This window comes from Telmatherina bonti, assembly GCF_933228915.1.
Source record: "Telmatherina bonti genome assembly, chromosome: 6".
Taxonomy (NCBI): Eukaryota; Metazoa; Chordata; class Actinopteri; order Atheriniformes; family Telmatherinidae; genus Telmatherina; species Telmatherina bonti.
In genome coordinates, this window is record NC_136624.1 from 25,877,891 (window position 1) to 25,893,820 (window position 15,930).

General features: G+C 39.1%; 1 protein-coding gene across 1 annotated transcript; it reads right to left on the reverse strand.

Annotated features, from left to right (window-relative positions):
• Positions 1-1,203: 1,203 nt before the first annotated feature.
• On the reverse strand, positions 1,204-14,426 carry LOC306756931 (mitogen-activated protein kinase kinase kinase 12-like; the record flags this gene model as incomplete). Its single annotated transcript, XM_079241878.1, has 13 exons — positions 1,204-1,290; positions 1,457-1,757; positions 2,992-3,059; positions 3,663-4,374; positions 4,583-4,720; positions 5,090-5,206; positions 5,885-5,994; positions 7,762-7,870; positions 8,070-8,228; positions 10,094-10,252; positions 10,797-10,988; positions 11,293-11,476; positions 13,937-14,426. The coding sequence occupies 13 exons, from the start codon at positions 14,424-14,426 to the stop codon at positions 1,204-1,206; spliced, it is 2,826 nt and encodes a 941-aa protein (XP_079098004.1).
• Positions 14,427-15,930: the final 1,504 nt, after the last annotated feature.

The following is a 15,930-nucleotide window of genomic DNA, read 5'->3' on the forward strand; positions in this document are numbered from 1 at the left end:
ATTTGGTCTTTCCCATTGTATACATTTTGCCATTAGTTTAACTGCAGTCTTTCTGATACTGCATCTGTTCCTTGAAGAATGGCTTGAATATTTCCTTGTGATTGGTCACAAAAAATGATTTGATTTAAAAAAAAAAAAAAAAAAAGGTCCATTGAGTTTAAATAAGCATACTTTTTTCCTCACAAGCATGCTTTTTGATGACTATCCACAAAGGGATTTCCAACATATCTTTTGTTTTAAAAAGTGTAATACTAATTGGGAATGAAAAGTCTGTCAACAAGAATCGAGTTCAGCTGTTGTACTGCAAACATATTGCTTTTTCTTTTTTCACATGTACCTCTTATGTGTTTTTGATCCTTAGATATAAACAGCAGCTACAGTTACATTCTACTATCAGAAGCTTTTTGAGGTTTGGATGTAATAGTGTCACCTACAAAGAAACATCAGCACCTTAAATTATACAATCTCACATTTTAAAAAATTTGTTCGTTTTACATCATTTCATATTTACATCAATATTAAAACACAGAAGTAGAAAATAAAAACTTAAATCATGACACAAATATAAATAATTGTAAAGAACACAAATGAGATGTAAACATTGGTTTTTCACTTTCTGTAAAAGAAAATAAATTAGTACATAATGTTTTAAGAAGAAATGCATTATGACACTTTTCATAATGTAAGTGCAAGGATCAACATAAGAGGCTGTAACAGTAAAGATAACGGCAAAATGTTACAGATGCCCTGAAAAAATCCTCATGATGACATTTCCATATGACACAATGTAAAAAACAAAAATATGACAGTTAGCATGAGGGAGATAGCAAATGGAAATAGAATGAAATTGACAGACATTAACAGACAGTTGGGTTACTGGCCTCTGAGATGGAGACCTCTCTTGCTGAGGTGTAATTTGATGCGTTTTTGCAAAGCTGATCTCAGGCCTGTTGCTATGGAGAGAGCACCAAGGGAGTAGATGTTCTGTCGGCTCAACCAGTGCTTCAATAAAGTTTCACATTCCTGTGATATTTGAACTCTCAGAAAAAAATGATAGTTTTCTTGTTTTATATGAGGTTTTTGAGAAGACAGGTCTTCACATCCTTCCTCCATTCAGTATCACTGATCATCTATGTTCTGTCTGATGGTGAAGGAGGTGCTCAGAGGTCGGCTCTGTGGGTGTTTGAACGAGCTGTCTGATTTTCACCAGTTGGTTGGAGGTTGGCTGGGCGATGCACCGCAGGAGTTGTCCAGCTCTGCACTGTCACAGTCCGAGTCATCATACAAGCCCTGGTTTGGAGTAAAAGCACAAATTCTGAGTCACAATATTGACAGTTTTACAAGACAGTGTTTTAGTATCTGTCACAAATACCTGCATATTTGTATTGTAGTCATCAATATTTAGTTTTGTGTCTTATTTTTTTTTATTTCATCATGTAATTATTTATTTGCCTACCTCATAATTATGTTCATTTGAAGCAAGCTGTGTCTTAACTTGTCGTAGGATGGCTTCCTTTTCGGACAATCCATCAGAGCCCAGTTGAGTTGGATCAGATGGATCAGCAGGAATCTCTGACCCCTGAGACAGCAGGTCGTCACTTTTATCATCAAGGCGCTCGTCTGTGTTGGTGCTGACCACATCAGGTGTGCCGCTGTGGGAGTGGTCGGTGGTGTTCCCCTCCTCTCCGTCTGAGACCGATAAGTTCTCAGAGCTGAAGGTTGAAAGGGACTGGCATTTTGTGATGCTCACAGGCCGCCTGTGTGGGTTTACCACAAAACATGTATTCATGAACATTTTCAGGTGCAGTACAGTTAATGGGTACAGATGTGTATGAATGATGAGTGTTGTCATGTTTCAATTCAAGGCACATTTTGGGACAAGAACTTGCAAAACTGTAGTGATTAATTACGTACTCCAGGACAGCCATATTTCAATTTCATGCTAAAGCTTAACAGCAAGAAAGTTATGCAATGAAATGTATTTATGCTGAATAAATGACAAAATCTATGATAAACTAAAAAGGTGCATGCACACTGAGAAATGTTTATCCTTTTAATTGGTTGCAATGGACACTAAGGTGGCAAAAATGGATGGATAGCCAAAAAAAGATGAAGAATAGCGGTTGCTACTATAGCAATAAATAACTGTAGTACACTGATCGTGTTGGAATAACTTCAAAAATATATAATGAAAAAAAAATTTCACACTGACATTCAGGTTTAACTCAAATAATGTTAAAAGTGTCTGTTACTGACTAGTACTTATGTTACAATTACCTGTACAAACACAGCATTTGCACAAACTACAGCGTTCATGTATAAATTTTTCTTTTTTGTTGCTGGGGTCTTCAGTCAATCCCAACATAAAAAAATGTTTTCTCTAAACATTTCTTCTCTATTTTGAATTTATATAAAAATGTTCCTAAATAACAAGAACAAAATTTTTTTTGTTATAATGAAGAAAACTGGCACTTAGAAACCAGATAAATATATATGTTGATATTGAAACATTTACAAGTATCCTGTGTTGCTACATTTTAAAGATGTTATCAATATGTTAATGTTAACAATTGTTAAATGTTAACAACAATACTTTCTGGGGAATTAAACTATGCAGTGGCAATAATTTAATTCCCATAATCTGATTATGCTTTTTTTTTCTCATTTGATAATGTTATCCAACCTTTTTTATTGATAGTTTTACATATTTAAAACAGGGTAAAGACGTTTTCAGTCACCCAATCCTCTCTTAAGGATGGGGTTTAGAAACCAGTGTACACATGAGATTAAAAATGAGAAGACCTGGGAATGGCATCTGTGCATAAACATCTCGAAATAACTCAGAGGTCCGAAAAGGTACAAAGGTTTGCACTTCTGGGTGCACACACAACAAAGTTAAAGAATAATTCCAGGCATGTGTTAAGACCTTCAGTTTACAAACTAGCCTGCAGTTCTCAGTAATCATGTGTAATGTCTTGTAACTATCCTTACCGTCTCCTTGGTAGTTCTACTTCACTGTCTACTTCTCCCTCCTCTTCCTCGGACGACACTCCACGTCTCTGAGGAGAAATTGATATCAAATTTTTCACAAGTCAGGTGGATTGCAGCAAAAATATCTAAATCCTCTCAAGTCAATATTTTTATTATACTTTTTTTTTTTTGCTACCAACGCTCATAATTTTTAATCTTCTTAATGCCATCAAAATGAAATACACAACTCCACAATAAAGCTTTAATCTTTAAGAAACAGGTGTTTCAGGCTGCACCGTTCGCTACAAACAAATCCTTTGTGCACAAATAATTAAAAAATAAATCATTTTAATGTGGCTTTTCTATTGCAGTTTAAAGATTTTCTCTATGATACTTAGTTGTAGTATTTGCATCTGGAAGCGTGAATACACCTTGGCAGATTAAAGACCAAATGATTTTGACAACCAGACTTCATGAGTGCCTTTTTTTCCCCATTATTACAGGTAAATCATGCAGATGCTACATATCCGGACTGGTATTGACTTTTACATACTGTAGCAACAAAAAGTTTAATAACCTTATAGCATATTTTTGCTAATTAATCTAATAATAATCTTAAATTGATCCTATTATATAGGAATCAAAGTAGTTTCTTAAAAGTGACTTATTGCATTGCTATGCTAAAGTCTCACCTGACTTCGTGTCACAGCTGCCCTGTAAAGCAGCGCAGCAGGTGTGAGGCGTTGACTTCTGGGTGAGCGTGTGATCACTGTCCCTTCCTCCTTCTCCTCTCCCTCATGAGGGATACGAGTATTCCCGAGTACAGTAGACCTCCCTGCAGCTGCCCCTCTTCCACATGGTGAGTCGGGGCTGCTGGAGAATGGAATAGATGCTGCATCTTCGCTGGGTGTGTCACTGCGTGGAGGTGTTTCCACTTGGTCATCAGTACCCACACCTACGTCAGGCCCATCCTCTGTCTCATCAGTTCCTCTACTCTCTTCCAGCCCTGCCGAGGCACTCTGACTGCCTGCTCTGTCCAATCCTGGCCTTAATTGCCCCTTCCTCCGGCCCTCAGCCTCAAGGGTAGTTGAAATGAGATCAGGGCTAGAGGAGGACATCTTTTTGAGCAGAAGGTCATGCTGCAGGCCTCTCAGGGCTGCACTGGGGTCTAGACGGTGCTTGCTACCGGGACCAGATGAGGTGGCATTGATCATTGCTAAAGATGAGGAAAGAGTTGCTTTTAACTGAGCTAAATCCCCACTGCTGCCTTTGCCAGTTTTTCTGTAGCGGGGTTTCCCTCGGCGGGAGCGGCCAGGAGACGTAGAGCCTTTGTTAGGGATGGTGACCTGGGTCATAGACGAGTCCAATTTTGGGAGGATTACCTCTGACTTCAGTAAGTCTGGCCTATAAAAGAAAGACGGTTAAGTTAAATGACTAGACTTGACTTTGCCCTCATTTGTTATGGGAGTGAAAGAGTCTTGCAAAATAATGTGTTTTTTTGTTTTTGCACAAAAATGTCAGCTATTCTGAATAAAATAATTATTGGTGGCTTGATCAAACATCTATAGGACAGATGTAGTTGTAGAAAAAACTTTCTCATTTGCTGTCTCACCTCTTGCTGTGTGAGGGCAGTTTCTGAGGTACATTACGCTTCTTCATGAGCTTTTCCATTGAGTTGGATGAGGCAGACTGTCTGGAACTGTGGTGTTTAAAGCAGCCCGGGTACTTCTTGTCCAATGACTGCTCCCTCCTGGCATTTAAACACAGAAACATTTCCTTGTTAAATGTTGGATACTGCTACATTCTGCATCCAATGGATGCCGGTAGACACTGAACAAGGCACAGGAGAGCTCTTTGTTACAAGAAATCGTCTTTTGTGACAGCATAATGGCGATTCACGTAACATTTCAAATCAGCTTCTTCATGTTATTTTACTACAAATACCCTGGTTAATCAGGACTGATGGAGAATGAAGTCGTTGCCACATTACCAAGGCCATTCAAACCCAAATTTTACAGTGGGACTAATTAATAATGTGTTCTACGTGCGAGTGTCCATGTTGTAAACATTTATCACCTGTTGCATTTAACAGAAAATAAGAGCAAAGTAAGTTTCCTACTTGAGCAGCTCTTTCTCTTTGATCTCCAGCTGTAGCATGATAGCATTGAGCTCCATATAGAGATTATTGGCTCTCTCCAGTTTCCGCTCATAGTGCTCCCGGATGTCCAGCGCATGTCTGCATGTAGAGGGAAATGTAGGAAATGTCATAAATATGCAGGTTCAGGCATTTCTTTATAAGAATGACTTTCATTATCATTAAATAAAAACTGAATTAAACATACACTATTTATTTAGTTAGTGTAAGTATATTTTAAAATGTATTTTTTTTTTTTTTGCTGAACATTTTAAGGGACATAAGACTTGTTGTATCAATAGTGTGGGTTAATTAAAACTATATGCTTTAACCTTTATTCCAATGGAATAATAAATTTTTTTTTATTGTTGCTGCAAGTGTGCGCTCACCAAGACCCGCAGTAGCTGATAAGCAGTGATCACAGAACAAAACATCCACAATGTACACAAAACAAGTATAAATGTGAATGTGGAATAAAGCTTAACATAGAAGCAGAACAGTCTATCATTAAACATTTAGACAAAGACGAGTCTGCCTTCATGTAGTTTCAAATGCCCTTAAATTTATTTAGTAAGACCAAATCCTCCAGTTCAAAATGGTTTTAATGAGGATTCTCACAAAATTTAGAGCAACATTATTATTACATATCTTCTTTTTGTTAACTTGTACTGACCTAAAACAAGATGGACTGTGATCATCTCGCTTTTACCTTCAACACCGAACTGCTATATTTAAAGTGTTTTTAGAAATTAAGTCTATTGTTTTGTGTGTGTATCTAACCTGAGTTCTTCTCTTCGTCGTTTGATCAGCTCCTCATCCAGCCTGTGAAGACATGTCCCCTCAGACTTGATCTTCTCAAAATTATGTCTCACCTCGTCCCTCCACTCCACCTGGTTGGACATACACACACAAAACAAGTCTGGGAATTAACAGTATTCTTGTCATTTTGCAATACTGATGAAACCATCACTATTACCACCTTGGAAATATACAATTCCCAATTCATTATTTTAGCAATACATTTTCTCCAAACTTGCTGCCACAATTTTCAAAGCAGCTGCTTAAAAAATACTTGTATATCCCTGCCACATTTCAGTTCCACACCAATTTAATAGAGTAAGACTTAGATCATTTCTCTAATATTAACATTAAATTATATCAACACTGAGGAAACTTAGTCGATATAGTGAAACACCTATTCATTTGCAAAACAGTCTTTTGTGTTGCCGAAACAAACTCATTGTGCTGTCAAATGGCAATCAATACATCAGGAGCAAAACTGAACATGAACTGACATGACATGAATCTGAAAAAAATGCAGCACGGGCATTTTCTTGTGCACAGTGGAGCATGACAGCTGTTATTTGATACCCGTCATTTTAAAGGACAAAGGAAGTCAGATTTATGGGTATGCACTCGCACATGCATTTGTACTTGACTTGTGGGTGTGTGTGTATCTATCCGTGCACGAGAGAGGCTCTTCTTATTAAGCTAATGGACTCTGTGTACTCTCTTCTGTCTCCAGCTCCCTCTTTCTCCTCTCTCTTTGGTCTCTGCTCTCTACCATTAAACCAATCAATACACTCCAGCAGCAAATACTTCTTTCTAATGTCACAAGAAAAATCCATTATGGGACAGAGAGTAAAAAATGGGGGAGGGTTCTGATGGGGGAAAGGGAGAAATAAAAGATCAAGGATAAATGGAGAGTGAAAGAGGTTTATGTTTTGCATCATGAGATTTAACCAGATGAAGAAACTACACTAACAGACAATGTTATTTATCTTAAGTGCGCATATCCACATGTGTCTTAGGATTCCACATACTCAAGTTATAAATGGATCTGTGCTCCCTGCATGGCTGAGCAGGCATTTCTTCCACACAATTATACTTTTCTAAATCTCCCGTCCCTCATCTGCCGGGGTTTGCAGTGGTCTAACACATTTGTTATGTGTTTCCATCCCCCACTCAGTCACAGGTAGACACACACTCTCCTCTCCCATCACAGTTTGACATGATGGGGGAGGGAAAGAGGTTCCTCCTTTGACCCATGGACTGTATATAAAAGACCACAAATCAGCACTCATATGTGACAAGAAAAAAAAAGCCAAGGAGCCAACAATATGTTGTGATTGAGAGGACAGGTATTATGAGGGGACTCCCAGGAGGCCCAAGCGCCCGGTGCAGCTGCGCTCTCTGCCCTGCATGTAGTTACTGCGGCAGACTGGAAACAAATGGCAGCAGCTTGACAGCAAACTGAGAGTCAGTAATAGTGTCAGTTGTTGACAGCAGCTGTACACAGCTCATGTGTACTTCACCTAATGTTCATTTATTTATGTTTAATGATTGACTTTCTCATCACTGGATATATAAAAATGAAAAACTATATTTCTTCATTCTCACTTTCTAGCTGGTTTCTCTGTGATTTCTACATTATAAACAACAGGAAAGGAGAATAGTGAAATAAACAAAGGGAAATTCCTAGGACCCATTTTATAATAATTTTGAAATATGTCAAATAAACACAGAGAGGTTATTGCTTCTTCCTGTTCTAAGAATGTTTTCCTGATTATTAGGAGATTAATTTTGAGTTCACGTGGAGCAAAGCTGCAGTTTTTCTGCAAGGATAGAGGAGAAACACATACATACAGGGAGCCTACCTGAGACTGAAAGTAAGTCTCTTGTGGAGTAGACAGTATGTCAGCAGAGGCAATGTCAAGATGAAGGAGGATCTGTCGAAATGAAGGTCTGTTTCTTGGCTTGCAGTTCCTGAAAACAGTTTAAACATATGTATGACAAACTCCCTCATTTTTTAAAAATTTCTTTTTATCTTATGTTATATACTTCCCCCAGTTTGTTGGATGACATTTACTGTCCCCACCTTTTTTTTAAAGCATCTGCCTTTACAATACTCTTTCTAAGATCTATTAAATTTTCCTCCCCGCATCTTCCTCTCCTTTCTCCTCACCAGCATTGCTTCAGGAGCAGTTTGAAACTGTCTGGACAGCTATCCGGTACAGGCAGCTGTAGACTGTTGTTGCCCACTCCCCAGATGATAGCAGAGGAGTCCACGTCCTTGTATGGCACCTCCCCTGTCAACATCTCCCACAGCACAACACCGAATGACCTGTAGAAAGGCGTGGCATATCTTCTTTCACATACAGTGTAAAACATGTGGAAGCAGCAGATCAAAGACAACACGAAATGTCTCACTTGTAACTTTGTTTAGAAATCTTGTTTCCTTTCAATAAGTTTTCCATGACAAAGTTCAGTTTATGCAAACCATTTTTCTATAATTTAAATGAGCAAAACTAACACATTTACTTCCAGTTGTCATTGTATGCATTCATTTGAGGGAACTTCTGAAAACACAATGTTATGAATGCTATTTTATTTTGCTTTGAGAGTTCAGTGTTGGATTCATTGGCTTTATATTGGTTTGGTATAAGAACGTGATGCCAGGCCCATGGGAAGAGTAGCTATGGAAAGTCTGTTGCTACTGACTCACCAAGTTGCCATGGTGACCATGTACATCCAATGGCATTGCATATAGGATTGAAGGGGTGTGAGATACAGTAGTGTTTACATGTCTATTTTTAGATTGTCTCCATTTCACTGCTTATGATTTGCAATATTAATGCACAAGAGGAGGAAAGTTCATTTTTAATACACTAAAAGTGTTTTTCCCCATACATGGGGCAACACAGTTGAATAATATCTGATTTTTTTCTTCTTCACATCACACACAGGATGGTGGTAAAGTCTCATGCTGCTCCTCAGGGTGTTATATATGGTTTAATGATGGACACCATTTGTGGTAAAGCTGTGATAAGCCAGATGTGTCCATTTTGAAGCACTTTTGTAAATTATGAAACAGCTATCCCAGAGAGCCATTTTTCCATGGTAGCCATGACTGACATTTTAAAAGGGCAACAAAACATGAATTATAATGCAGATTTTTTTTGTTTTATATTCTACAATGCCATCTGGGAGATACACTGGTGTGGTGATACTGTCAGCAATTTTCTGTTTGTCCAAGTAAAATATCCTGAGTGACAAGTTAGATGCACCACTGAGTCTTACCCTGCTAAAGACACAATATTTCATCTCTGCTGTCTAATTTTTTAGTCTCTGTTTCTAAAGGTCTTTAAATATCTCTGCAAAAGTACAAACCATAACTGCCAATAAAAATTGAGTTATTTTTGGCATGTTTCTGTGTTTGCTGACCTGGGTAATAAACTAGTGCATGGAATGGCCTTAAAGACACCGACTATAAATAAGTGTTTCTGCTAAAGTCCCGATTATTTCTATGTTGTTTTTTTTTCAATTTCTTTTGCACAGCCTGCACACAAAACTGGGTTTGTACCAGATGCCACTGTATTTCAATACAAAACAAAATGTGTACAACATATGGCAGGACTTAACTACAGGCTCTTCCTCTTTAGCTCTCTTGTTTCAGTATGAACTATTGTCAAGTGATTTACATAAATTTAAACAAAAATGTAAACTGCACACCCAGGCTTTGCTTTCTTTTTACATCAAAAGCTTTTTAATCCTATTTTCACTTCTCGGCTAATGCACTGCTGGCTAAGGGCCAAACCATCCGAAGGTTATTCCAGCCTCTTCTGAGTACTGCAGCATCTGGCAGATCAATTATTAAATTAGCCAGTGTTCCTTTCAGGAAGACTGATGGAGGGATGCAGTACAGAAAAACGAGGGAGGCAGAGAATGCTGGGGGGAGGATGGGGGATTGTGGCTCAGCTTTGGGCAACCCATCCGATATGGCAGAGACCTTATAGAATTTCATGTAATGAGATATTATACATCATACTGAATAGATTTTCTGGGAACAGGATCCCACACTCTGCACTGTAGTAGACTGCAACTAATGAGACTCCATGTTGATTTGGTGGCAGATAAGGGAAATCAAGAGGGAAATTTTTAAGAGTTCACAAGTGCAATGGGACAATTTAAGAGGGTTATGGAACCTACCAAATATCAACCTTCTCTGAGACGGGTTCATTGCGGATGACCTCAGGAGCCATCCAGGCCACAGTCCCAGCAAAAGACATCTTGGTGCTCTTGTCACTGAGCTCCTTGGATGTGCCAAAGTCAGAGATCTTCACAGCGTCATCATAAGTGATCAGCATACTGGAATAAAACATTCATATTTTTAAACCTTTACCTGGCTGATTTCAATAATGCACAAACATTCAATATAACTAAACCCAAAAAAATTACAAACAGGCATTTTGTTGGGTTATTATGTCATATGATGAATAAATTCTCCATGTTTTGCCATGGGTTGTGAGGGTTTTTGAGAGTTACAGAGTTGCCCCTTAGTCATAATTTGAACCACCAGATTAGTCTTAATCTTTTCAGATTAATGGGGAAAGTACAAAAAGAATTAGCTTTATTTTATAATCTTGTTGCTTCTTTGTACATTTTTTTGTACTCTTTCTTTTTTGCAATCTATGTAAGGCCCTGAAAACTGTCTGAATAACAAAAAAAATGAGGTGAGATTTATCACGTTACTTTGTTTAAATATTATCTGCTTATTTGATCTGTTAGCACCTGTTTTTTTGTTCTTTTTCCACAAACTCTTTTATAACACCTTTAATGTTTCGCTATATATATATTCTTATCACACAGTCATAGCCAAACAATGAATCTTTATCAAGTCTGTTCAACTCACTTGGGTGACTTGAGGTCTCTGTGGATGATTTTGTGGAGGTGCAGATAGTTCATGCCCCCAGCAATTCCCATGGCCCAGTCCATGAGCAGGGATGGAGTGATCTTTCTTCCTGCTCTCAACACCTCATACAACTGTCCCTGAGCACAGTACTCCATGATGATGCAGTAACATGGAGCCTGAGTACAGATACCTCTGAGTGATGAGAGAGAAGCATGAACAGTATGTTAAAGATAAGAATATTTGAGTTCTTACTGAGTCTACACGGAAAACTTGAAAATAAACAGTTTTATGCTTTGACGTTATCTTGTCATCAGAAGGATCAGCAAAAGAAAATGTAAATGGAAAATTGTCAGACGATAACTTTATATTAGTCTGATTTCTTCAACATGTTATGCTTTCACTCTTTTTCACATAACTGTCAAAAATATTTTCTAAATATCATTGGCACAGTCTGCCTTTAAATGTTCTAATAAGCCAATAGATAATTTCTACTAACTTAAAAGTGATTATGTTGGGGTGTTTGAGCTTCCGCAGATGCTTGATGTCTGTTTCTTTGATGTTTCGCACTTTCTTCACAGCCACTTCTTGTCCATGTAGTTTCCCAAGGAAGACGGCACCCTGGGCTCCGCTGCCCACCCACTGCAGGTCTGATATCTCTTCAAATGGAACCTCCCACTCCTCTGAAAGGACAAAAAGACAGAGGCAAAACAAATGGTCAGTTTGTCCATGTAATAGTGTGTAATTAACAGAGGTTACACACTGTTTTTACATGGTGTGTAATCTAGATATATACAGAGTAATGACTATTAACCTCTATTACAGACCAGTCAATAAGTCTATCTTATTTCCTCTATGCTGTCACCAATGACATACTGTTTGAGATTGAAAAATTGTCAGCAACCAAGTTTGGATGGCTGTCTGTGATCCTCAAAGTATGAATAGCAATAATTTAGATTTTCTGCCATCTCCTCTTGTACAAAAAATAAATTATCGTTCAAAGTGACACATTCTGACATTTAATTAGCTTACATATCTTGTTGAGGCATTTACTACAACTTATCTGAACCATCTGTGAGCATGTTAGAAGGCTGATTTAGCTTAAAGCTGTTTAACAAAAGTAATTTCTGAAGAAGAAAGCTAGCATGGTATTGAGCTAGTGTAAACGAAACAACACACACATGCACTAAAGGTTGAATGTGAAACTTGTTACAGATCCAGCTTCACTACAAGCAGTCTCCTGCTAGAGATGCTCAGTAAAAAGCAGAATAACATGTTCTTGACAGTTGTGAGATCACAATTATTCAGCACGATTGCTTGACTTTGGAAACATTCATGTATTACATTTTATTCCAGAGGCTTCTTCTGTCTTAAAAGGTTGGGTACATAGCTAACCATGTAAGAAGAGACAGTTAATTTAACACACAAAAGACTGGAAAATAGTTTCATAATCACTGGAAACTTAAACTGTAAATAAAAATAAACTGTTATCTGAATCTCAGCTGATATCTTGTTCTATAGTTGAACCTCGACTTAACCTAAGACTCGGGTGAAGTGGCAGACAGACAGTGAGCTCTAATCTCTTGTGGGTAATTCTCCCTCAGTCTCCTAAATCCTGCTTAGTGCCTTTGTGGGGCTGATGTGAAACAGGGGTCCAATGCTCGGGAGGGGTTTGTAGGGAAGAGAGGATTTGGGAGCCTTATGTGGATGTAGGGTGACTAGAGAGGTGGAGGGGTGGTGACTGTCTAAGTGTGTGTGTGTGTGTAGAAAAAGATATGAGGGGGAAGGGGGGATTCCCCTCAGGTCAGCTGGGGTCCATGTGGTTGGAGACAGGCTTTTAATACAGAAGAAATACACAGCCTACTCCACTGCTGTTCTTCACCCCGGATGAAGATTCAGACACATTTATCATATTAATGAGAAAGACATAAATGATTAATGCTTTCAAGTGATTGAGGGCTAGGCCTCTAATGATCCCATCAAATTTTCCATAGTGAAGACATTAAATCAGTTCTGACACATCAGAATCTCCACAGCTCTGCTTTGGTTGATTGGAAATACTGAGCAAATTGAGTACATAAGCAAACACTCCTCTGTTTCTAAGATCCAATTCTAGATGCACACATTTTTTCTGCTTTCTGCTATGTTACTGTTACGATGTGGTAAAGGTTAAATATAGGGAATTGCTATAAGGATGGCAGGCATTCAGTTGCATACTCCTATTTATTTCATTTTTATAATATCCGTTTGCTGTCATGACTGTGTGACTCCCTGTGATTGGGCACAGAGGAGGCGAGCAGTGAGGTGCAGATGGGCTGGGAGTGATAAAAGCACAGGATGAAAAGGAGAGGAAAAGAGACAATAAGAGATGGAAGGAGGAGGGGGGGTTGAGGGGAAATGTGAAAGTCAGGGTGATAAAATATCAGAAAGCAATGCAGGCAAGGAGAGGTGTAAACCTGCCACTTTATGGCTGATGTGAGATGCTACATTTACATTTATTCTATCAGGTTTGTGCTTGGCATCTTATCTGACTTTATATGTTCATGTCAGCGCTAGCTATTTAGTGTTTCTACTTGCAGATGCATTTATGTGTACGTGTATCCATCCTAGGGCGCCTGCTCATGTTGGTGCGCGTGTGTCAGGTTTGTGTTAATAGAGATGAGAGGCGCGGGGTCAGAGCATGCCCATGCATAATTCATGAAGCAGATTTGGCAGAGGAGTCTCAGGGGAGCCCTGCGCTTTTGTAGTGGCTGCAGACATAAACAACACAGCGTCACAGGGAGCTAGTTTCACTGAGGGGGTGGCAATGGGAGGTGGGCACAAGCAGGAAAATGGATGGGAGGGGGTATTAGGGGAAAATAAGCACTCCACAGCTTTGATAGTCTCCTTCTCTGAATGTAGCTTGTTCATGTCAAGGAACTTGTTTGTTTACAACAAGGCCTTTGTGAGAGTACTGACTGTTTAATGTAATTAAACTGGAAGATAAGGTCATTTAATTAACACATCAAAGCATCACACTGGAATTAAATTGGAGCTAGCAGTTGCTTTTAATTGGGAAACTAAAAGGTATCATTAATTGTAATGTGTATAGTAATAATTTGTGTTGCACTTTAAACAGACTTAAATTTTACTGCTAGACTTACCATCCAGGACATGTTTGTGCTCTGTAGAGTAAGCCTTGCCAATCATAGTCCAGACAGGCCGCAAGCACCCAAACAAGCCCTCCAGAAACCCTCCTCCTCCAGTGGACTGGCACTGTAACCTGGCGTCATCAGCCTGGCTCCTGACCACAGAGCTGTCCAACTCCTGCCCCTCTCCCTCTGTCCTTCCAGAGCTCCCATCATGCTCATGGAGCTTCAGGACACTGTTGGCAAAGTGCTCCTGTTGTTCCTCGCTGGGTGTCTGATTATGTCCGGCAGTCTGTCCCTCTCTTCCTCCGCCCCCGGGCTCCACAGCCTCTCCAGTGTCTATGGAGAGAACGTTTCGGAGGACACACTGGGTTGGGGTCAGGTCCATTTCCGGGGTGCACGGTGTTTCAGCATCAAGACGGCGAAAGGATGGGGGGTCAGAGAGGGGGCTGTTAAAGCCCGAGAGAGAGGGTGAAGAGGCACGAGGTTCATGAATGAGTGCCATGAGGGACTGTTGTCATCAGAATGATGGAAGAAGTGCCTGTCTTGATGAGAACAAACAGAGACAAAATATCATAAATGAAATGAAAATTAAAATAATTCTAATTATAGTTTCGGAACCTAATATAAAAACAATTTTTAGAGTAGTGACTAGGTTATTAGAAGTGGCATAAAAATTTGGAGAGGTTACAGTTATGCAACCTTAATGGCCCAGGTACATCTGACTGGGCTGTGAAGGCAGACAGAGAAAGCGCTCAGAAATGTATCTTAGAGTTGCAAGTGAGTCTCCAGTCCACATACTTAAATGAACAGATGGATGGAAAGGATCGAACTCATGATGAGTGCAGAAGATAAACATGCTGGCACAAAATGCCACATCCTGTAAATTGTTAGATTAACTCATGTTAGCATGAACCAAAAACAAAAGACTTTCATCTATTTTGTTATCTTACAGATAGTGGTGAAAATGGGTTATCTCTGTGCATGTTTTCTCTTGATAGTATGTGAGCCAACAATGTGACACCAAGATATGACATATGTTTTAAATGATCCAACACAAGATGTGTGACCTGATTCAAGGTATGTGGATAGGACAAAAGCACCCACACCACAAATCAGCTCAACATACTCAACACTGACTACGATGAAGAGCACATAAAAATACAAAACCCCTTTGACAACCTTGAGTGCTACAGCATCATGATGCAAGTAACTGGCAGTATTCCACAACACTGCTTTTGGTTTGATAAGTTTATGATAAACAAATACTGTGTGAGCCAAATGATGCCACAGTTAGTTGTTAACAACGAGCTATATCAATGGTTTGTTCAAATGGATAAGAATAGACTATGATAATGAGAGAATTCTTCAATATGATAATTCTTCAAAGCTCTACATGTCTCCAAGGACGGCAACACATGCATACTCAGTGAGGAATAAAATTAGATTATTTCCTCTCAAAGCCTTTTGAAACAAACCATTCCTCTACTGCTATCTCTGATGAGCGACACAAAGCAGTGACTGATTGTACCTGCTCTGCTAAATAATGGCACGAATGGAAATCCTGCCGGCATTGTCATCTTAGTTTACTACATAAAAGACAAATGACACACAGTGAATGCAAAATTGGAACTTATCAGTTTACATATCAGTCATTTAGAGGTCACTTCGAGCATTTTAGATTCATGTGTCCATTTTTTCTACAGCCTAGTCTAATTCGGTGATGCTAGGAAGCTGCAGCCGATCCCAGCAGTTACTACGCCAGGGTTAGGTATAGCCAGTCAATGGAGCTAACACACAGAGACAAACAGACATTTACTCTCATTCTATGGAAAAATTTAGAGTGACCAATTAACCCAGAATGGATGTCTTTGGACTGTGGGAGGAGGAGTACCTGAAGAGACCCCACATATGCACAGGGAGAACATGCAAGCTGAGGTTCGGACCAATAACCTTCTTGTTGCAAGACAGCATATGAAATCTTGATGGCCAATTTAAGTGAAACAACT